The 23011-nt window shown below is 48.4% G+C and overlaps 1 protein-coding gene across 8 annotated transcripts in view; it reads right to left on the bottom strand.

Annotated features, from left to right (window-relative positions):
- APBB2 (amyloid beta precursor protein binding family B member 2) overlaps positions 1 to 23011 on the bottom strand; it is a 358694-nt gene that overhangs the window by 66029 nt on the left and 269654 nt on the right. For all 8 annotated transcript variants that reach the window (XM_087864178.1, XM_045816074.2, XM_045816077.2 and 5 more), the window contains 2 exons: positions 4517 to 4663; positions 1185 to 1312 (listed from right to left, as the gene is read on the bottom strand). In XM_087864178.1, coding sequence (XP_087720304.1) covers positions 1185 to 1312; positions 4517 to 4663 — 275 coding nt within the window. The remainder of the gene's footprint in view (positions 1 to 1184; positions 1313 to 4516; positions 4664 to 23011) is intronic.

Raw genomic sequence — 23011 nt, 5'->3', positions numbered from 1 at the left:
CTGGCCCAGCTGTCACTGTCCATCACTCTGCGACAAAAGCTCAAAGACACAACTGTGCCTCCAGGAAGGTTTATCCAATCAGCAGCCAGAAGACACTTCAGCCTTCTCTTTTGCAGACTGTTTCTTAAGTCTGGCTATAGCAAAAATGCTGGTTCTGAGATTGAGGAGTGCATAACCATTTTCCTTTCTGGCTTGGGACTTGGAACTGCATTAAAAGACTGCTGAACCCACAAATGTCCAGCCTTGGTAGACAAAGGCTGGGTGGGATAAGCCAAGGCACAGCCCCCGAGAGAGGACCACATGACCCAATAAACTAGAATGCCCAGGAATGGAACCACAAGCCCAGCAGAGTCATCTCTCTGTCGTCTGGGATTTTCACCTGTTTTTGTCCATTTTCAACAAAGCAATAAGTAATTATCCTATACCTGATCCCTGGGTACTTTAAGAGTTGCCAAAAACGAACTGTAATTCAAGAGCTAAATGCATTCAGTGTAGCCCAATTATTTAACAGTGGTATCTAAGTATGATGTCTGCAATAACTGCCATTTTATTATTTAGAATATATATGTATTTGAACTTCCTTATTTCCAGACATCCTGGAGAACAATTCACTACACATCTAAGAAGTACTTGCTCTAAATAACACATTTTCAGTAGAATTTCAGAAAAACACACATTGAATGGAATTTTGACATGACTGGGCATTTCAAATGTTAACAAAGTTCGGCCAACCCCAAACGCTGGAAGTTCCTGCTCACCGTGGTTTAATGACCTAAAGGTTGTGGCACAACCTCTCCCTTCGAGCAAGCCGTCTAAGAAGGAAGCACCGCGAGGAGGGCTTCTGAAATGGCTAAGATGAACCCAGACTGCAGAGAAGAGGGGGGAAAAGGGCAGGGGTCCAGAGAGCATGGGTGAATTGGCAACTCAGATGAGGAGCATGAGCAGGAGGAGAAATACGCAGAACTCGAAGACAGGATCCAGAGCTCACAACAGGTCTGAGGTTCAGAAACCAGGAAGGGAAGCATTTTGGAGGGATTAGGAGGCAAGGAGAGAGATGTGCTTTCATTCTCTACACTTCTAAGGACAGTCTATTGTCCCCTTTGACATTCCGTGACGGGCAACAGCAGCGAGACCATGCTTCGGTGCTGAGGTGACAGGAGGCGGTAGCACCCCTGGGTACTCACCGGCCGTTGTCGCGACCCACACCCCACACGCGGATGCTGGCGATGGACTGAGAGTGGAGCACAGTGCGGTCCATGGGGTCCACCAGGCTGAGCGTGTCGTTCTCCAAGATCAGGTACATGTCTTTCCCCTGGGATTCAATGAGAAAACATGGTTTCTTCCTCAGGAAGCTACACTTGGTAACACGGCTTTCTAGGGACATCGTTGCAATGATCAAAAGAAGCCACCCTTCCAGTCTGTGATTTGTTTTCCTAAGAGAGCAACATCCTCTCCTGACGAAAATATGCATAAATCTTTCATATGCCTCGCACATATCCAATTCCTCTCTCCCTCTCCGCGTCCTCTGAAATGTGTCCCTAGCCTGCCTTCCAGCTGGCTCTTGTTTTTAATTATTTACAATTCTGAATCTTGACTCTGAGAAAAAAGGCTAATGGGAGGTTCCCTGGAGAATCTGGTCCTTCGCTAACGCCAGGCCTGTCCTTTTCATAACCCGTGTCTCTGTCCCTTCCTCTCCAGTTAGACCCTGCCAGGCATGCCCCCGACGGCCTTCCCACAACCACGACCGTCCCATTCCTCCTCGGCATTTGCAGCACCTCGCATCTATGTGACCTGGCTGACAAATCGCATTTGTGACTCGCGCGGTATTACAGCAGCTAATGTTTCTAGGACCTGATCACTTCTCAGATATTATGCCACGGGCTGGGGACACACTGGTTCGTGATCTTTCCAACTTGTCCTGAGAGCTTGGTGTGTCATTATCTCCGATTAGCAGATAGGGAAACTGAGGCTTCGAGGTTAGGCAACTTGTGTCAGGTCTGACCCAGAGGCTGGGAGGCCTTTAGTGACATGGACCCTATCGTAATACCAGTGCGGGGGAGGCCGCGGCTTCTCACTGCTTGCGTGGCTCTCGTCTCCCCACATAGGTTGGCTCTCTGGGGACAAGAACGCTAGACTATTCAACTTTATTCTCCTTGTGATTCCTCGGGCATAATTTGAGAAATGATTAAACATCTGCTGTTCACCAAAGGACAGTGTCTCCTTTCCTCCGGCCTTAGCTGAGGCCAGCAGCTCGGTGGTCTTCAGGAGATGTAAGATCGTTGAGCCCCAGAGAGCTGGGAACAGGGGAGAGGGCAGGTCCCAGGTCCCGCCAGTGCCAAGCAGGTGATGCGCTCTGGAATAACTGAGAGCTGTTTGGGTGAACTGATAGATGTCTGGTGCCTTTTCCCCTCTCTCTGCCCTTCCCCCAGGAATGAAGTATTGACCGCAGCCTAAGGGATCTTCCTCTAGACCCGCGAGTGAGTGGCCCCCAGGACAACTCCCATCTGGTCACCGCCACCCCATCTCCGTGCAGCTGCTCCACGGCAAACACCTTGCAGATACTAACAGACTCCGAAAGCCCTTGTTTTAATGCTTTATGGGACGTTACCCATGGGGAGGCCTGGGCCCCCTCACTGAGTGGAGTGATGCACTTCCTTTGGGCTAACTCCGCTTAGAAACCCCCGCCGGTCCTCCCAAAGGTCACGGAGACTGTCTTCATTGGTTAATTCTACTGACCCCCTCTGCATTGTTGGATGGAACCAAGGACGACTTCCAGCCGGTAGTCCAAAATGAGAACGGCTGGTTGAGTGTGGAGTGTCCCTGAATGAAAATACGGCATGGCTTCCGTGGAGTCATTCAGCACACACACATGTCTTCCCAGCACATCCTATCGCTTTTCTCGTCAACACACAGCAGCTCCTGGTTGACCATCGTAAAGTCTTGCTAATTGGTTTTTGTTACCAAAATAGCGACGCTTACGCAGCTGTCATCCACAGATGAGACACTCATCCGACAGTCATGACTTTATCTTCAGTCAGCCACTCAACAGATATTTAAGGAGTTGTGTTGTACGTGGTGGGCTTGGCAAAAAGGCAGAGCTCATCACCCTCAGTGTTGAGCTCTACTTATACACTACGAGCTAGAAGCACTGCCTGAAGAATGGAGAATTCATTGTCCAGAAGGAAGAATTGAGAAAAACAGGAATGGCTTAGAGGGGCTAACTAGGGGGAAGACACGGAGGATTTTCAGGCATGGCTGTCACTTTGCCCTATATTTCCATACGATGTTCTCTCTCCTGTAGGTATCCTGCCAATTGTAGATTCCTTTAGAGTCTTACTAAGCTCTTCCAAGTACCTGGTGGCAAGTCCTCGGTGGTATTCATCAGCCATTCACACATTAGTATGAATTATGCCAACCCTTCTTCTAAATCCTAGCTGAGATTTGTTCTTTTGGTGGAAGAGCATTTTGACTGAAGGAGAGTGAAGGCAGGTAGATAATATGGTGGGAAAGACATGTCTGGGTATTTGGGTGGGGGGGGGAGCAATGCAGTGAAAGCACGGTAAAGGCAGACACCAAACAGACGTCCTTTCCTTGGACAGGAGAAAATTCTTCCTTCTTTCTCCCTGTGCTTGAGATCTAAAAGTCTGGATGGCAATACAGCTCAGCCCCATTCTAAGGTGTAGACTCTTCCATGGGCAGCCTTGGGAACGTCCCTCCCATTTTGACAGTGCTGCTCGGGGCTCCAAACAGCCCCATCAAAGAACTGCCAATGCTCTGTATGAACTGGGCATGGTTCGGGAGCAGGGGACTCATGTAGCAGGCACTATTTCAAGACGCTCCCGAAACACCTGTTCTACAGGTCTCAGAGCATGGCAGGCATACAGCTTTTCCTGTTTGACATGACTTTTATACGAACTTGGTATTTTTACTTATTACTCTCCTTTTGAAATGATGTCAACAACATTTCAAAAACAGAATTACTTTGTTCAAAGTGAGAAAGATTATACAGTGATCTATTCTAAAAACTCAGGTATAATATTGATTTTCCGATTATACATAAAGCAGAGTGCGTTATAAAAGGATAGTGGGTCAACTTTCAGCGTACAGGGACATCAGCGTTTTTGTGTGTATGTGTAGGGGTCACATTCCCCTTTGAGGACATACTTTTAGAGAACATCTCTTTTCCTGCTTATATAATGGTGTGTCCAGTTTTGCATGCAAGCTTAGGGGTTTCTGGGCCCTAGCACCCATCCATACATCCCTGGGACTCGGGGATACCGGTCAGACCCCGTCATGTAGACACAGACAAATGTTCTCTCGCAGGGCCCAGTCTTCACCGGACCTAGCAGGGCGAACAGCTAAATCAAAGGGTACACCATGCCCACATTCCCTGTCTTTCTGGGCAAATGCACCTGATAGATACCCTCAGGATCACATCTCGCAGAGCTCTGGGGGTTTGGGAAGCACAGCAGAGCGTGAGTGAGCCTGCTGTTAATTCTCTCCCCGTGTTACTCACCTCTCCCCAGATGCCGACTGTGTCCCGGATGTCGTTTTTGCAGTAAGAAAGCTGTCTGATGCAGTTGTTGACAGCAACGCTACTTTTGCCAGGGGCGAGGTCCTCCTCTGCCATTTCCACCCATCCCAGCGAGCGCACGGCGAAACACTGCGAGACAAAGCACAGGGCATGAAGGCACGCACCAACCGCAGCCGATCTGCACCACCTTACAAATTCCCTGCAGGCTATGCCCAATGCACCTCCAATCACTCCATAACGTCCGGTCATTGAATGCAACAAACGAATCCTCTAGAAAATTAAACCTTGACTGCCTTTTGCTATTAAAAAAATGTAGTGATGGGGCGTCTGGGTGGCTCAGTGAGTTAAGCATCTGCCTTTGGCTCAGGTCATGATCCCAGAGTCCTGGGATCGAGCCCCGCAGTGGGTACCCTGCTCAGCGTGGAGCCTGCTTCTCCCTCTCCCTCGGCCACTCCCCCTACTTGTGCTCTCTCTCTCTGTTAAATAAATAACATCTTTAAAAAATGTAGTAATAAATATCTTCTTGCCTACTTTTCTGTATATGTATGTGTGCTCAGATTTTTTTCTTGGAGTAGATGACTAGAAGTAGAATTATAGGGCTGATGAGTATGAGGATTTTTAAGCTCCTTTATCTACAATAAGGTGGGTTTTTTTTTTCTTTTTTTTTAAATAGTAAGAAATGCAACACCCATGAGATCTGTTACTTGTTAAACACCCAGAAAAAGACAACAGGAGAGAGAAAGAATTAAACACATGTTTGGCACTTGTTTCTAATAATGATGAAGCAAAACATATTCTCTAGTACCCAGAAATGAGGGAAGATGGGGGGGAAAATGTGTTTTTGTGATAACAGGTCTCAGGTCCCACAGCATCTGTAATTAGCACCAAATCCCAAAAGCCCACACAACACACGAGCTGTGAGATACCAAACAGCACAAGCTCCTTTTATTCTCTTATCCTTTCGAGATATTTTGAGGTCGCACTCCTTGTCTTCCTTTCTAAAGTTTAGTTATTCAATTGTTTCAAAATATAAAAAAGTATTATATGCATGTTGCAACAAGAAAATTCAAAGATGTATTAAAAAAAGAAAACGCATGGGACCTGTGAGGGCTAATTCGGCTACAGATCTGCTTGCTGCCAATTGCCAGGGATGCCAGGTGGCCGGAATGGGGGTCCCTCCCCAGCTTCACAACGGCTGAAGCAGCCGCCCACCTTCCCAGCATAGGCGGGTCAGACAAGGGGCCACGAGTCCGCGGGAGCCGGCAGGCTGGCTCTCAGAGTATCTTGTAAGGTTTCCAGAGTGAGCTTCATAATCAGACTGATAGAGGAGGCAGCTGGCTAGATAGGAGCATGGAACAGGACTGTCTGACTGTTGAAAAAGGCAGAAAGTGCCAACCATTTCTGGAATGCAGACAGGGAGCAAACCCCCAGGAACATGAATTCTTCTTTCCTAAAACTACTGTCCTCAAGTAACTTCTGGCTTCATTATACTATATTTACATTGAGGTGTTGACCTCTCCTCCCTTGCAGGGCATGGCTACCCTGGCAATTACAACAGGGACCATGTAGGACCAAAACCTCCCCTTCTCCACAAGTGGGAGGAGTCCCACGGCCGTCACTCTGACCTCATAACTCATGCAAGTCTATAAACCCAGTCAACCCTGACCCCCCGTGCAGTAGCCAGCTCTGGGCCCACCTGCTACCCCACCTAGAGTGTACTTCCACTTTGAACGCTATTAAATGCTTGGTTGCGTGAGTTTGGCTCTGAATTCCTTCTTGGCCAAACTCAAGAACCAAGGCCGGGGAACAGGACTCGCCACTAACAAAAGGAAGAAATGCTACACATTGTCCCAAAGTGACCACATTCGTTCGGTTCAACCTTCCCTGTCTCACGCCCATGCCCTGACCGACTACCTCCTGCCTGAGTTGCTAACCACACTTTCAAGGGGAAAAAAACCACCAAAATACCAAACATGATCTGTTTAAGGAAATAGCACATAGATTCCTCCTGTCCTAGAGGGGACGCAGGGAGTATCTGCATGACCACCAGGAACAGAACAGCAGCCCTGAGCTGACGGGGGATACTATGCCTTCTACAAAGACACTAAAAAATGGTGGGTCCTCATCCTTTCTGATGGCTGAGTAATATTCCATTGTATATATCTACCACATCTTCTTTATCCAGTCGTCTGCTGACGGGCATCTCGGCTCCTTCCACAGTTTGGCTATTGTGGACATTGCTGCTATGAACATTGGGGTGCATGTGCCCCTTCTTTTCACTACATCTGTAACTTTGGGGTAAATACCCAGTAGTGCAATTGCTGGGTCATAGGGTAGCTCTATTTTTAACATCTTGAGGAACTTCCATACTGTTTTCCAGAGTAGCTGTACCAGCCTGCATTCCCACCAACAGTGTAAGAGGGCTCCCCTTTGCCCACATCCTCGCCAACATTTGTTGTTTTCTGTTTTAATTTTTGCCATTCTAACTGGTGTAAGGTGGTATCTCATTGTGATTTTTGCTAAGTGAAGTAAGCAGAGAAAGACAATTATCACACGGTTTCATTCATATGTGGAACATAAGCAATAGCACAGAGGATCACAGGGGAAGGGAGGGAAATCTGAAGGGGGAGAAATCAGACAAACCATGAGAGACATGGACCCCACGAAACAAACTGAGGGTTTCAGAGAGGAGGGGCGTGGGGGGAAGGGGTAACAGAGTGATGGGCATTAAGGAGGGCACGTGCTGTGATGAGCACTGGTGTTATAAGCAACTAATGAATTACTGAACACTACGTCAAAAACTAATGACGTACTCTACAGTGGCTAACTGAATATAAAATAAAACAAAACAAATACACCAAAAAGAGAAGGTCCCTGGGACAGCCGCAAAAGCTACTCAGCACTCCGTGTCCCGAGGGAAGTTTCCTGGAGATGCCCTCACCTTTCATCCGTGCCTGTGTGTCCGCCGCAGGGAAACCAGCCCGAGGTGAAGAGGATGCCCACGGGCACAAGGGCCGGCTGGGGACCCGCTGCGGGGCGGCCTCGGTGAGCAGCCCCGTCGGCAGCTCTGCTCCCTTCGCCCGAAACCGAGCTGTGTTTCTCCCGGTGGCTATGTCCGCTCCGATGTAACACAGCACACCCTCCCCGGTTCACAACCCCCGGGGGCTATGCCGAAGGTTCCCTTTCTGCCTCCTGCAGGGAGCACGTGTAGCTCGCCAACCTCCCTCCTCGGCAGTGAAAGCACAGGGCCACAACCTACCCCAGCCTGCCGTTCTGATCTTGTTACAGTCCGCCTTCTAATGACCTCAGCTTTGCCACCTTTGCCGAAAGTGTGTGGTTTGTCCACACACCAACAGGCAGTTCTCAGACGGGGGGTCCTACAGTTCGACTCAGTTCTGACACTGCCCGCAGATAGCATCAGATCCCACAGGTTAAGGGGCTGGTCCTACAAGACCGGCCCCCCTCTCCCCCCGCCACTTCAGATGCCACTCACGATTCCAGGTTATAGGCTGGAGGTTCCAACAACTCGCTCCCCGGATTCAATTAATTTGCTAGAGCAGCTCAACAATCTTTTTGGGTTTGTATGGAGGCTTCATTAGAAGGGCATGACTGAGGGACACCTGGGTGGCTCAGTCGCTGAAGTGTCTGCCTTTGGCTCAGGTCATGGTCCCAGGGTCCTGGGATGGAGCCCCGCAGCAGGCTCCTTGCCCAGCGGGGAGCCTGCTTCTCCCTCTGGGACGCCTGGGTGGCTCAGTTGGTTAAGCATCTGCCTTCAGCTCAGGTCATGATCCTGGGGTCCTGAGATCGAGTCCCACATCGGGCTCCCTGCTCAATGGGGAGTCTGCTTCTCCTTCTCCCTCTGCCCCTTATCCCTGCTCATACTCTCTCCCTCTCTCTCAAATAAACAAATAAAAATCTTAAAAAAAAAACAAACAACAAAACAAGGGCATGATTGGTCATTGGTGATGGAACTCAATCTCTAGCCTTCTCCACCCCTCCCCAGGGGTCTGGGGGTGGGACTGAAAGTTGAACCCTCTAAACACCTGGTAGGCTCCACTGGCAATCAGCGCCCAGCCTTCGGTGCTCTTACATCATTCACATAAAAGACCCTTACTCACTCTCAGCACTTGGTAAATTCCAAGGGTTTTAGGAGCTATGAGCCAGGAACCAAAGACCAAACACAAGAGAAATATACCTCAACAACCAAATATATATTTTTCTTATAAATCGCAGTATCACACACCTCTCGTGCTCTCCTCCGGCGTCAAAAACGAAATGGAAACTCTCCCAGTTTGGAGAACATGTATATCATCCCAACCTACTTTGATACCGGAAAATAAGCACAGCATAGTTGTATCATCTGACACAATAAATAAGACATTGCTCAAATGTCAAAGGTATTAATTCATTTACTTCTTATTTCAACCCTTTGAGGTCAATACTAAGTTAACTGTACCCATTTTATAGGTGAGGAAAGAGAATGAAGCACAAGGCTAGGAAGTGGAGAACCCAGGGTTCTGGGCTCCCACTCTTAACTACTCTCTATATGCCCGAGATTCTACTGGAGGGACAGGGTCAGACGGGGCTACGTCCGCAGAAAGGCTCAAGAACAGTCAGCAACATCAGTACAGTTTTGAATGTATATGGCCCAGAGCAGGGACAGCCTGGATTAAAATCTTAGTTCTGATTTACTGGTACTGTGATCTTGCCAAGTGATTTATAAAATCCCAATCTTTTTTTCATTTATAAAAATGGAAATAACAGTCAGTGAACATTTGTTGAATGGAAAGAGCAAATGAACAGAGTGCCACAATAAATCTTAGCTGGAGTCATCAAAGGGGAGAAAATGAAAAGATATGATTTGTAGTCAGTGTGACCACACGTTCCAATTGTCCCCAGGACAGCTCTGGTTTATGTTTGTTGTTCTAGCAAAATGACTGAGTGGCTCCTTTTGCTCTCAAAAGGGTCCCAGTTTGGATAATAAATTACTGTAGTCCCTCTGGTCAAATTCCAGTGAATTCAGCCTCTGGAGTGGAAACTGAGGTGTGGATGGGCTACTGTGATATGCCCAAGTGGAAACAGAGGTCAAGATCGATAAAAGCTGCTATCAGTCCGAGCATCTGGTGATCCCAGCAGAGGTGAATGGTAAACACTGTGGGGTGGTCATATGTCCTTAAAACTAGAAGCCAGGAACACATTTTCCCACTCTCTTTAATTGCCTGCTACAAAATCCTACAGCCTGTAAATACTCAAAAGAATTTATTAACAACAATGAAGGTAAAAAAGAATACTGGCTGCTTTTTGTCCCTTGAGTTCAAGAATACATGGATTTCGATTTAAACAAGCTCACTAAAATCCAAGGGTATTTTTCTTGGCTAAGAAATGCAAATGGTACATGAAATACATTGTTTGTCATACTAATTAAAAGAAAACAAGAGCCCTAACTATATTATTACCACGAATTTAAGTAATTTTCCTTGTGCAATTTTGCTGCTGTGGTAATTTGGTTTCTGATCTATAAAGCTTCACTGCCGGTCCCCATGGCTTTAGTAAGAGGAAACAGGTGTAAGGGGAATAACTAAAATCCACCAGGAGACGAATTCGTCCTCCCAAAGAACCAAGCCACAAAGAGCAACCCGTGCTGTTTGGTGCTGCCCCCGTGTGGCGAGGAAGGTTTACAACCACATCACTTCTCCTTAAGCTTGGAAATCCTGACGTCCTGTGCAATCAGCGCTGGGAATAAACATTTGTTTCAGAGTATGCGAAGAGCCCAAAATATTCAATTAAAAAAATCAAATATTTAATCAACCTTACTTTTAAAATACTTTTTTCCAAAATTTAAAAAAACCTCCCAACATTTGCCCTTTGATTGATGTTTATTTTTCAAGATTTTGTTCTTAATCTACATTCAATGTGGGGCTCGAACTCACAACCCGAGATCAAGAGTCACATGCTCCACTGACCAAACCAGTCAGGCAGGCTTCCCAATGTTCACTTTTCAAGAGCTCTTTACCAAAAGCGCAAAAATGAGTAGTGGTTCAGAGAATGGACAGTGTCATCAGACGAATCTGGATTTAAGTGATGACTTTGGGGAAGTCACTTCCGGTCTCTAAGTTTTGGGGTCCACACTTTGAGAGCCCCTGCTGTAGACAGAAGACCTCTTTCCTCACCCGAAGTCATGCTGTCCCTAAGACTGGTCCTGAAAGTAAAATGTGGGTGGAAATCCCAAGACTGCCACTTAGTATTCGTGATCTTGAGCAAGTTAGTTAAAATCTCTGTGCCTCAGTTTCTTCATCTGATACTAAAAATCCCCATCCCCCAACCACCTGCCACGTGTTGTGAGGATTAACTGGGCAGAGTTTGCTCCTGCTCCCATTAGTCATCACTGGCATTAGGGGAATGAGCGTTGTGGCTGAATGAGAAGGGACACAGCTCTTGGCCTGAGGCGTCCTCCTCTCCCATCTGTTCTCTTTCTCTGCACTGGAATCAAGTTGTCATATCTTGGTTGGAAACACATGTCGTGTTTCAACTTCATTTTCTCTTGAGTCCTATATTAATACAGACACACACCTGGGGAAAACCTCTTCCAAACACACGTGTGGAGGAACAGAACACAGCACAAAGCCTTGGTTTCTACAGGCCAGACAATTCTGGGTTTGAATTCCTACACCCCCATCAGTGGGTGCTCAGCCTCCATGAATTTAGGTTTTCTCGGGTGAAAAATGGTGTTAATAGAGGCTCCCAGAGTTTCCAGGAGATCCAAAGGAAATCAGAAAGGGAAAGCGGCTGGCACACTATAGGCCCGCAGCAAATGTTCACTTTCTTCTGTCTCTGGATCCAGGAGGCTCTCTTATTTCGTTCTTCATTCTCTCGGAGGTGGTCTGTATTTCCTTTCCTGGAGCTTTAATGAGGACAAGCAAGATGAGACCATGTGGGCAGAGGACTGGGGGGCCTGTCCCGGGACCACTCGGTGGGACAGGGATGGGGGAGGGGAAAGATGAGGGAACTGGAGCTGCTGGAGTGGAGGGTCCAGCCTCGCCTCCACCCAGGTGGGCCAGCCCCAGCGCACAGCACCTGGGAACATGGTGCTTCCACGGGCCCACGTGCACAAAGCGGCAGCTTCAATGCCCGCATCAAGGTCAGTGCTCTGTGACTACCGAGGAACAATGACAAAGAGGGAAACGATACTCGAGTCAACAGCAACACTAAATTATAGATATTAAAAAACCAGAAAAGTGCATAGAGGAAAGCTACAATTTCGTCTAGCATTACACATGTAATCCTCATTAACACTCATTTATGGGAGTGACTTACCATTTAAGCCTAATTACCCCGCAGCATAATAACAACTGTGTATTCAAGTCAATAAACATTTATTGAGTGCCTATTAGTTCCTGGAGACAGAGAGAAATGAGTCACACACAGCTCCACTCTCGAGCAGACACCAAGGGGGAATCCATAACACGGCAACGTGAAATAAGGGGACACAGAGACACACACATGTGTTGCTTGTTCATGGAAAGGCAGTTTTGTTTTTTTAACTCAGAGAGGAGGGCATTTTGGATAACTTTTTTTTTTTTTTAAGATTTTATTTGAGAGAGAACACGTGCATGCACACGAGTCAGGGGAGGGGCAGAGGGAGAGGGAGAGGGAGAAGCAGACTCCCCGCTGAATGTGGAGCCTGCCCTGTGGGGCTTGACGCAGGACTCGATCCCAGGACCCTGAGATCATGACCTGAGCCAAAGTCAGATGATCAAAGACGGAGCCACCCAGGTGGCCCTGGACAGCTACTTGAGGGATGTGGTATTGAGCTGAGCTTTGTAGAATGGATGGATTCATTCAGTGAACAAACACTGACACATAAGCCAGGTACTGGAGACACATCAAGGAACCAAAGAGACCAAAGGCTCTGTTCTATGTAATAGTTTAAAAAACTGGAGGTGGGCGCCTGGGTGGCTCAGGTGCTGAAGCATCCAACTCTTGATATTGGCTTGGGTCACGATCTCGGGGTCATAGGATCGAGCCCCACATCAGGCTCTGTGCTCAGCACGGGGTCTGCTGGAGATTCTCTCTCTCCCTCTGCCCTCCCCCTACTCTCTCGCTCTCAAATACATGAATAAATCTTCAAAAAAAAGTAAAAAAAATTAAAAACTGGAAGGACGAACTCATTTGGCTATGACACCAAAGGTCACACAGCTCCAGGGACGTGAACAAGATGAATACGGTACAAAGTGTGGAGGCAAGGGGCATGAGCATAGTGGTTTAAGCCCCAAGTTTTCAAGGAACAAATCCCAAGTTGGGTGATCTGAGCCAAGTTACTTAATCTTGGTGAGCCTCAGTTTCCATGTCTGCTGCAGTGAGGACATGGTACGGACCTCCTGGGGGTAACTGGCATGATTAAACAGGATTGCCTGTGCTAAGTACCTTTATAAGGTCTGGTCCGAAGGGGCTGGTTGAGAAAAGGTGACCACTATTTCCTCACGATCTTTGGTCCTTGTCAAATGTGTTGAGATTGGGGAATGCCACCAACAGCCAGCCTGTTTTGTTTTTCCAACTAATGATACAAGCAGGACTAAGGACATACCTCAGTGGCTGGGGGTGGGGAGAGACCACAGGGCCTGGGGAGGAGCGGAGGAGGCTCTGTCCTCTTCAGAAGGGCAGGCTTCATCTCCTCAGCCTACGTCAGAGGGTTTGACCAAGAGTCCAAGGCCCTGGGTGGGGGGATCCACGGATGGGCTTCTAAACCTCCTGAAAATATATCCCCAATTATTTGTGTGTTTCCATATTATGGGAAAGGGCCCAAAGCTTTCACTAACTTCCCAAAGGCTCTGAGAATATGAAGTACTTTAAAAGAATTCCAAGGGAGTTAGATACCAGAGCACTTAGTCATCAAGACATCCGTGAAGACCCACGTACGGTGGGGGGTGGGGTGGTAGAAGGAGCTTGCCGGGTGGCAGCAGAGCTCTTTTTTGAGAAGTGGAGGAGGAGGAGAATGGTTCAATGGCTCTACATAAGAAATGACCAGGCATTTAGAGGAGAACGGAAGAAATGGGCATGAAGGGAATTGGGGGTCAGGAGAAAGGGCTGCACAACCCTAGGGAAGGAAACACAGTCTCTGAGCGGGTGGCTTGTAAAGAGGAGGGAAGCCCAATGCCCCGTTTTTGATGCACCGTGAGCCCCTCGATTATCCTCGGCGCTCCGGAAAAGCCTGCTACAAAGAGCCGGCTGCTGTGCAGGAGGAATTAAAAGAGAAGGGTGTCCCCTCCCCCGGGGAGATGCTGGGCAGAGAAAGGGCAACTGGCAAAGGCCTTAGAGTGGAGACACAGAAGTGAATGCAAGCCCCAGGGAGCAGGCGGAACTTTGGGAAGGGCACCCGGACTTCCTGAGGGCGTGAGACTGGCATTCTCCCCTGGAGCCCAAGAGCACGGTGATCCGGTGATCCCAGTGATCCGGTGATCCCAGCTGCTGCCTGGGTGAAGCAGAGCTGTTCTGCGGAGCCCTTTCCTATCCGTGCTGGTGGGGCCAGGGGGAAGGAAAACACGTATTCTTGCTACACGTGACTATGAAGAAGAACCTTTTTTATTTTTAAGATCTTACTTAGAGAGAGAGTGAGCAAGGAGAGCAAAACAGAGCACACGCACACAAGCAGGGGGAGGGGCAAAAGGAGAAGCAGGCTCCCCACCGTGCAGGGAGCCTGATGTGGGGCTCGATCCTGGGACCCAAGATCATGACCTGAGCCGAAGGCAGACACTTCACCGACTGAGCCACGTAGGCCCCTTGAAGAAGAATCTTTCAAATAATCATACAGCCCACATCTGACCAGTGAGACTATCCTTTTTTTCCTTTTTTTTCCCACCCTGGTAGCCAGATTAACACAGCCATTTAGGGCACATGACATTTGACGTCCCATGTTCTGGGATGTTTCTCGAAGAGTTAAGAACAGCCCTCGGGAAGCAAACGGCTGTGACTTCAAATGACTTTCAGAGCCTATTCCAAGAAGCACAGGTGTGGGCACCTGGGTGGCTCAGTGGGTTAAGTGTCCGACTCGATTTCGGCTCAGGTCATGATCTCAGGGTCATGGGATCAAGCCCTGCACTGGGCTCCTCACTCAGTGCAGAGTCTGCTTGAGATTCTCTGCCTCTCTCTCTCTCTCCCTCTGCCCCTTCCCCTGCTTGCACGTGTGCGCACGCCTTCTCTCTCAAAAATAAACAGATAAAATCTTAAAAAAAAAAAAAAGCACAGGCTTTTCAAGATTCAACATACCTTCCTTGGACACTGCCTCCATACTAGGGAAATCTTTAGTTAATCGGTGTTCGTAGTCATTACATGGAGGAATCATTGTCATCATGGACACTGTTTTTAATATAATGAGGCTTTATTTGCTATTGCTTTTCTTTGAAACACTGAAATGCTTTCCAAGTCCAGCATCCCGGTGGGCTCTGCTCGAGAGGTGCCTGGGGACTCTGGAGTGGAGCCTGACCCACTTCTCCATCCGGCCGAAGCAAGGAATGAGCCTGATTAATTATTCAGCATGACCCAGGCAGCCAGGGAGGACCAGAGAGCATTTCTATGCTGACCCCAATGAGCACTTCAGCCGTTCCTGCTGTTTCTCCCTGACTACTGACAACATGGTGAGCAATGAGGCACAAAACAAGACGCCGGGCCCTTGGGGGCCCTAGGCCCACCAGGACCATTTACTGAATTTCCCCCCTTCCTACCTTTCAGAACAAGACAACCCTGCTGGAAAAGCACACCCGTTGTTAACATCTGACAGGGCTTTCTACAAAGAGGACAGTCCTAATAATAGGTACCACCCATAATAACAGATAACACGCACACACTGCTTACAACGTGCCAGGCACGGAGGATGGATGTGTAATTGAACTGTTGTCTACAATAGCCATCTCCGGGCTCGTTTGCTTGCTCCTTCCTGCCTGGTCGGTTCATGGAGGGTCGTTCCCAGCCTGGCTTTACCGCAGCCACCAGCAAACAAGAGGCTCTGTCCCCAGTAAATGTTCTGGAAACATGCAAGTCAAGAGGCAGGAATACCGACCACAGTCTCCGTATTTGGGAAACGCCCCAGAGCACGCACAATGATGGGGAATCAAAGCTATTTAAGACAATTAGAGGAAAGATGTGTTCAGGAGTTAAGGAGCAGAGTTTCCAATTCCCCCTCATGCACAACGTGGAGCCATGTGGGTTCCCAAGATTTCAGGCTTCGGTGATTTTAAATCCTTAAATGAATATATAAGAATTCTCCCCCAGCAGATGTGTCTTTATTTCTCCCGCTCTGTGCCATTCCCAAGGCAGCCCCTGGCCGCGGGGGACGCTTCCTCAACTGTTCTCTAAGAAGTGCCTGCTGACTTAACACCACACAACGCTGAGAAACGCAATCATCTTGAGATTTATAGAAACCAAGGTTTGAACCAGTGATGTACTGAAAAGAATGCGCAAAGGCGGTCACGCGGGAGTGGACAGAGATGTGATTCTGCATGTACTTTAAATATTTAACTGTCGCTGGGGAGTCCTTGCTGCCCTACTCTCATTCAGAGGAAACAAAACTCGCATTCCTTCTCACTGAGAGATCTCTTCGGTAAGGATGAGACAGTCCAGCTGCACAGACAGCAGCCCGGGCTCCTTGCTACCCGTGGCCAGGGAGGGTGGTGACATGGAGCTGAGGCCATGCTGGAGAGCGGGACGGTGCCACCTCACTAGATTCTGACACACGCTTGTGCAGCACTGAAATCCTGACATCAGTGTGTTTTTTCATTTAAGACACAAGATACATATTTCTGTGCGACAAGGAAATCCTCACGTCAGTATGTCATAAGCATATTTCTAAGTATTTATTATGATCTTAAAAGCAATATTCTCACTTGTACTTAGGTGAGGGGATTCCAGAAGTAGAATGAAGAGGGATGGAGTTTCCATTTACTGAGCTCCTATGAGAGAGGCGCTTTATTCGTTTTCCCATTTAATTTGGCAGCATTCTTACAACCAAGTGAAAGAGCTGATCCCCCACGTTGGGAAGGAGAAAACAGACTCCCTAAGGGAACTCTGGCCAGTTCGAGGCTGCATAAACCATCATGAAGGGTGTGACTTGGGGTACCGCGGTCATCATACTTAACCCTACCATTTGTGCATATGGTGGTGAGGAGGAGGCAGGAGGTGGGAGAAGGCTGAGGTGGAGACAGCAGGGTCACACACACACACACTAATTAGAAGTGTGTGTGTCTGTGCACAACATACGGAGTAGATGAAGTCATTTCTCCTGTGTTTCACCTTCAGTACTGACAGAACACTTGGCTATGACATTTTTGGTCACCAAATATGTGGGTTTTTTTTTCTCACATCAAGCGGTCCTCTATAATGCCACTGGGTGTCCCATAATTTAACTCAATTCTGACCCTATGTACCTGGAGATAGTGCCAGATCCCACGGGTTCAGGGCTCAGTCCCACAAGTCTGTCCCTTCCCCCACCTCAGATGCCAAAGGCAAGCCCGGGTTGTCCCCTGTGCTTCTGACTGACTGGCCATAAACTGGAGGTTCCCACAACCTCCTCTTTGGGTTTAACTTGCTAGAGCAGCTCACAGAACTCAGGAAACCAGTTTCCTTACTAGATTACCAGTTCGTCATAAAAGGATGTAGCTTGAGAACAGCCAGATAGGACAGCTGCAGAGCGCGAGGTGTGGGGACAGCACTGAGAGTCCGAGCCCTCTCTGACCACACCGCTCCCCAGCGCCTGCATGAATTCACTACCTCAGAAGCTGTATGAACCCCGTACTTTGGGGATTTTTATGGGGGTTCATCACATAGACACAATCTACCACTAATTCCATGTCTATCCCTCTCCCCTCTCTGGAGAATGGGGAGTAAGGCTGAAAATTTCAACCTTTTAATCATGGCTTAGTGTTTCTGAGACCAGCTTCCCATCTGGGAGCCCAACAAGAGTCGCCTCATTAGAACAAAAGGCACTGCTGTCACCCAGGAAATTCCAACAGGTTTAGGAACTCTATTTCAGGAACCAGGATTGAAGACTAAACGTTAGAACAGAAGAGGCTCCTAGTGCTCTTACCACATAGGAAATCCTGCGGGTTTTAGGAGCTCTGTGCTAGGAGCCAGGGCCAGGGCCAGATGCCAGACACTGTCTTCACATATGTAACTGACTTAATCTGTATGACAACATATGAGAAAGCTGTTACTATTATGTCTATTTTACAGATGAGGAAACCGAGGCATAGGGTGGTTGGCTGTAACAGACTGAATCGTGCCCCCTTCTGAATTCATATGTTAAAGCCCTAACCCGCAATGTGGTTATATTTGGAGACAGGGACTTTAAAGAGGTAATTAAGGCTAAAGGGGGTCATAAGAGTGGGTCTGAATCTAATAGGACTGATGTCCTTAGAGAAGAGAGAGAGATACCAGGAATGTGTGCACAGAGAGAAGAGGCCGAGAGAGGGCACAAGGGAAGATGCCATCTGCACGCCAAGGAAGGAGGCTGTGGGAGAAACCAAACCTGCCAGCACCTTGATCTTGGACTTCCAGACCCCAGAACAGAGGGAAAAAATTCCTGTTGTTTAAACCACCCAACCTGTGGTATTCATCACGCAGCCTGAGCTGACCAATGCGGTGGTATATAAGCTAAAGGTCACCAGCCGGCCCGCAGTGCGGGGGCCTTCAAGCCCAGCTTGCCATGCCGCCTCCCAGGAGCCACACGACACTGGTTTTCCTAAAGGAGGGGGAGCCAGGCAGGCATACCTCGCTCTACACCCAGGGACCCCAGAGAGAACCTATAACCCCTCACCCAACGTACAACGCACACGTCCTAACTACTCAACAGCGAGTGCACGCGGATACCAGAGGTCAGGCAGACCGGCTCCCATTCTGAAGACACCCCAGAGAATTCCCGAGAATTCCCGTCCACAAGTGCACTGAGGAAAAGGAAACACCCCCCAATAGGGAATGAACGAGCACGTCAAAGTACTCACAGTACTTACTGCTTCAGGGGGGCTCTGAGACTTCTCTGAGGCATTAACTAGCCCCGAGGCGGTCTTGGCGCCCTTGCACAGACCGTCCACCGGAGGGCGCCATTACCCTTCCTACTTTCCTCCCTTCCCTCCCCCTCTCCCTCGCTGCCACCTCCCCCAACCCCCACCTCCTGGTAACACATCACTGGAGGCAAGGAGTCTCCATGGAGGCAAAGGAAATACACGGGCAATCAGCTGTCTGAGGCCTGTGCTCATCCCGGCAGGCCAGAGCACTGTCGTGGTGTGAGAAGGCCTAGGGCTGTCAGGCTCTGGAACAACAGGGCAGCCCAGCGCGGAGCTGAGGCCTCTGGGCCCCCTCAGCCAGGGTCCAGCTCTTTCTCTTCCCTGAAAGGCCTTCTGCAGCTAACGAAAGGCCAGGGTTCCATGGCAATCCAAAAGCATTTACGATGCTGGTCCACGGGGCCTCTTGCTAATCCGCAGGGTAGGGTGAACCGAGATCACATTATGAGACATTTACATGCATTTAAAAATAAAAACCAGAATGCCAATTTATTAATTTACAGAAAGAAAGGGAAGTCTAACCGGATGCTCCACTTGGCGGACCAGAGGATTCGTTCTCTGGAAGAAATCCAGTCTGGTGTTTAATCACCAGCCCAAGGCAGGCGCATGCGCAAAGATGCCGCCCAAGGAGCCCACTTCCACGTCTTAACCGCCGGGACCTTCAGAGACTCATCACCGGTGCCAGAGACAGGCACTGGGTTGTGCCTCAGTGAGCACACCGTTCATCGTGTTAGTCATGTCCTGCCCAGGAACCACACCGGCATTCTGAGGCCAATTTTTATCAGTGAAAAAGTTGAGCAGAATGGATTCAAAGAAGAGACAGAGCCCCGTGTTTCCAGAATGTCAAGGAACAAATTATGTGCATGTGCGTATTTAAACATTAACCTGCAGGCCGATCACATTAGACATCTTCCCATATAACCATCGTCATCTTTCTAGCGGTGACCATTTACCAAGTGCTTACTCTGTGCTCTCTGACAAACAAAATTGAGAGTCTGGACTTGTGGAGAAGCATGAAGGAGAGCACTGCCATTTACAGGTCACGTTGTAAATGCCACATGCTTTACAACGAGTAGCAGGACAGGTGCTCAAGGCCCTGCAAGGCAGAAGCCACCTTTCTTGTTTTCCAGGTCAGAGGCTCAGGTTTGGAATGAATAGCTGAACTGCCCAAGGTCACACAGGAAATAACCACCTGCTAGAATCTGATAGAAGGCTTAGCCCTCAAGGTGGATTATTCTCTCAGAGGAGGCCAGCTCAGTGAAGTTCAGCAAAGTGCTGGAGCAGAGGACCGGACAGATTCTAAGCCTAGTCTTTTGTTCCACCTTAGCTGTTCTATAAGCACGAATGTTCTTGGAGATCAGGCCTGTTCTGTGGACCACTGAATGCTCACCACCCAAAAGAGGGCCCAGCATATACTACATGCTCGGTAAGTATTTGTCACATGAAGACACTCAAACTGGAGACAGGCTCAGGTAACATGGCAAGAACAGATCAGATCTGATCAGGAATCCAGGGCCACTGCTCTCCGGCTGTGGCTTTGGCAAGTTAATTGTCCTCAGTTTCTGCATCCTTGGAGGTATAACCCCACCCTTGCAAAGCAAGGTCAAAAGCATCTGCAAAAGACTGTTTTTTATATGATGTGAAATGGTCACTCTCACAAAGGGCAGAAGACTGGGGGCAAGAGGGACTTCTGAAAACTGACAGCTCACATGTCCCACTAGGGTGCCTGTCGACCCCCCATTCCCCAGCCAAACATCCAATCATAACCTTCCTGGATGGCTCCAACCTGCCACAACCCATAATCCACAGCCCAGGACAACTCAGAGTCCCCACAAAACATCTCCCAAGAATCATGATCTGACGGTAACCACAGAAACTTCTCCTGGTGGGACAGGGACCATGTTAGACAGAAGGGAACTTTGCTGGAGACATTCGAATGCCAGCAGAAGCTGAGTCTGTGGCAGTAAACACCAGATTCACGGCCCACACTCCCCGAGCTGGAGTAAGAGCCCGTGCGAGTCCAGGCCAAGGAGCTAGGCTGGCAGGATCCCGCTTCTATTCCTGCTGATAAGCAGCAGATGTCTGCACTACTGGGAAACCACTCTTACTCCCTGAAAGTGTGAATGGTATTTTAATTTTCCCCTACAGGAGTCTTGGAAAAGACTGGGAGGCAAGTTCTATGATGCACATGGCTGATTTACACTATAGATTATATTTCTGCTGCTGTAAAGTTGAGAAATGTTATTTGCAGAGTAAGCACAGAGTAAAACCATAATGAATATCCAAGTTCTGCACATAAAGTAGGCCACTTTATTTTGCTAGGGAAAGCAGGATGGCCATGTGAGCTTTAGAGCAGATGCTGATCCAAAGAAAGGAGCAGAGAGAGCCTGAAGTCAGGAGACAGGCTATTCCCCCGGGGCTGGAGGCTGGGGACCTGGGGAAACAGGGAATAGTCAGAGCCGGGACACTAGGGAGATGAGGAAGTTACATCTACCATCTCGACTAAAAACAAGTCTACTTGCAATATGGAAAATGCAATCCTCAAATAAACAGAGTATCAGTCTTAATAGCAGTTAGGCAAAAGCATGCTTTACAGGCAGTATGTGAGGCCATTCAGAAGTGATTTGACCCTACTCTAAAACGTGGCCAATGGATGACTCCACAAAGAATGAAGTTGCTTGGCCTTGAATAAAGTTCTTCCCCGGAATGGCTCAAGTGCAAATACAGGCCATCCTCACTATTTGCGGATTCCATATTCACAAATTCACCTACTCGCTGAATTTTATCTGTAACCCCCAAATCAATTCTTGTCGCACTTCTGTGGTCACTCATGGACAGGTAACAGTGGCAAAAAATTCGGGGTGCTTGACGTGCACGTTCCCAGCTGAGGCTGAACAAGGCAACGCTTTGCCTTCTTGTTTTAGCTCTCGTACTGTCAAGTGTTCTTTATGTGATTATATAGTGTCTCAGTTTTTGCATTTTTGTACTTTTTCTTGATGATTTCACTGGTAACATGGCCCTGAAGCAAAGTGCTAAGGTGCTGTCCAGGGTTCGCAAGCACAAGAAGGCTGTGAAGTGCCTTACGAAGGGAACAGGTGTGCTAGATAAGCCCATTCAGGCCGGAGTTATAGTGCTGCTGGTGTAAATTCAGTGTTAATGCATCAACAATGTACATTAAATAAGGTGTCTTTACACAGAAACACACATAAAACAAGGTTGTGTATTGACAGGCTGATGAAGATGTTGTGACCACAGACTCCCAGGAACCTAGCTCTGTACTTCTCTGAGGAGCAAGGCTTCAGTATTCGCTACGCTCAACACCAGCAGTGCTTTGATAGGATTTTGAACCACCGCAAATGATGAGCATCAAGCGTATCTGCCCTTCATCCCAGACAAGGATGGAGGGGCCTGGGGTAGGGAAAGGAGCTTACTTCCTCTTTAGCTTTCTGGATCTGGCGGTAGCAGGGCGCAGGTGGGATTCACAGCCATGAAACCATGAGTTCTTATCCTGGTGCTGTTAGTAAATGTGACCTTCAGGATGTCCCCTGATTATCTAACTGAACAAGTCAGAGAGAAGGGGAGCTGAGGAGGGAAAGGGTTTGGGCTAAAAGATCTCTCAGGACATTTCCAACTGTGATACCTCTCAAACATCTTATCCCACTCCTGTCCCCAGGGGTCACTCACTCAGCTCCAGCCACGCTGGCCTCCAGGCCGATCCCTCCACCGCCAGGCACATGCTCACCTTGGCCTGCCCCCCATCCACCCAGTGCCCTCCCCCTCACATCTCACTTGATGTCCCCTTCTCAGGAGGCCTTTCCTGACTACATAAAACCGTAACTCCTCCCAGCATGATCCAGCTCTGTCTTCCCTACTTTATTTTTCTCTATAGCAAATATTTTCACCTAATGTACTTATATTCCACTTCTGTGTTGTGCTGTTTATCTCCCTCCCCACACTGGACTGTAAATCACGCCAAGGCAGGGAGTTGGTCTGCCATGTCCCCCACGCCTAAGCATAGGACCTGACCACTATAAGAGTTAATTAAATAAGTTCATATATGTAAAGCAGACTTTGGGCAGTACCTGATACGTGGTAAAAGTGAGCTATACTTATCATCATCATCAGGACTGACCGCATTTTTGTTGTTGGTTTATAAGAAAGGTTTTATTGCACGACTCACCAAGAAACGAAAAATCTGCACTTTTTACTAAGCGCTTGAGATGAACTCATTGAGCTCATAAAGTACAAAGACCTCCAAAGACCTTAATTATAAGCACTGCTGTTACCAAGCCTAAAGAGAGTATTTACGATGTTTTACTTCTTGGAGCTGACTCCTAGAAGTCTGTAAGTACTCACACAGGAAAAGCACTTAACCACGGCACAGAGACCCAGAACACAAGGGCTCTGGGGGACCTGGAACCCAACCACC

This window comes from Ursus americanus, chromosome 8 (assembly GCF_024610735.1).
Source record: "Ursus americanus isolate L20-20 chromosome 8, mUrsAme1.1.p, whole genome shotgun sequence".
In the NCBI taxonomy this organism is placed as follows: Eukaryota; Metazoa; Chordata; class Mammalia; order Carnivora; family Ursidae; genus Ursus; species Ursus americanus.
Note: the sequence above shows the minus strand (reverse complement) of the source record. Positions and strands in the feature narration are given on the sequence as shown.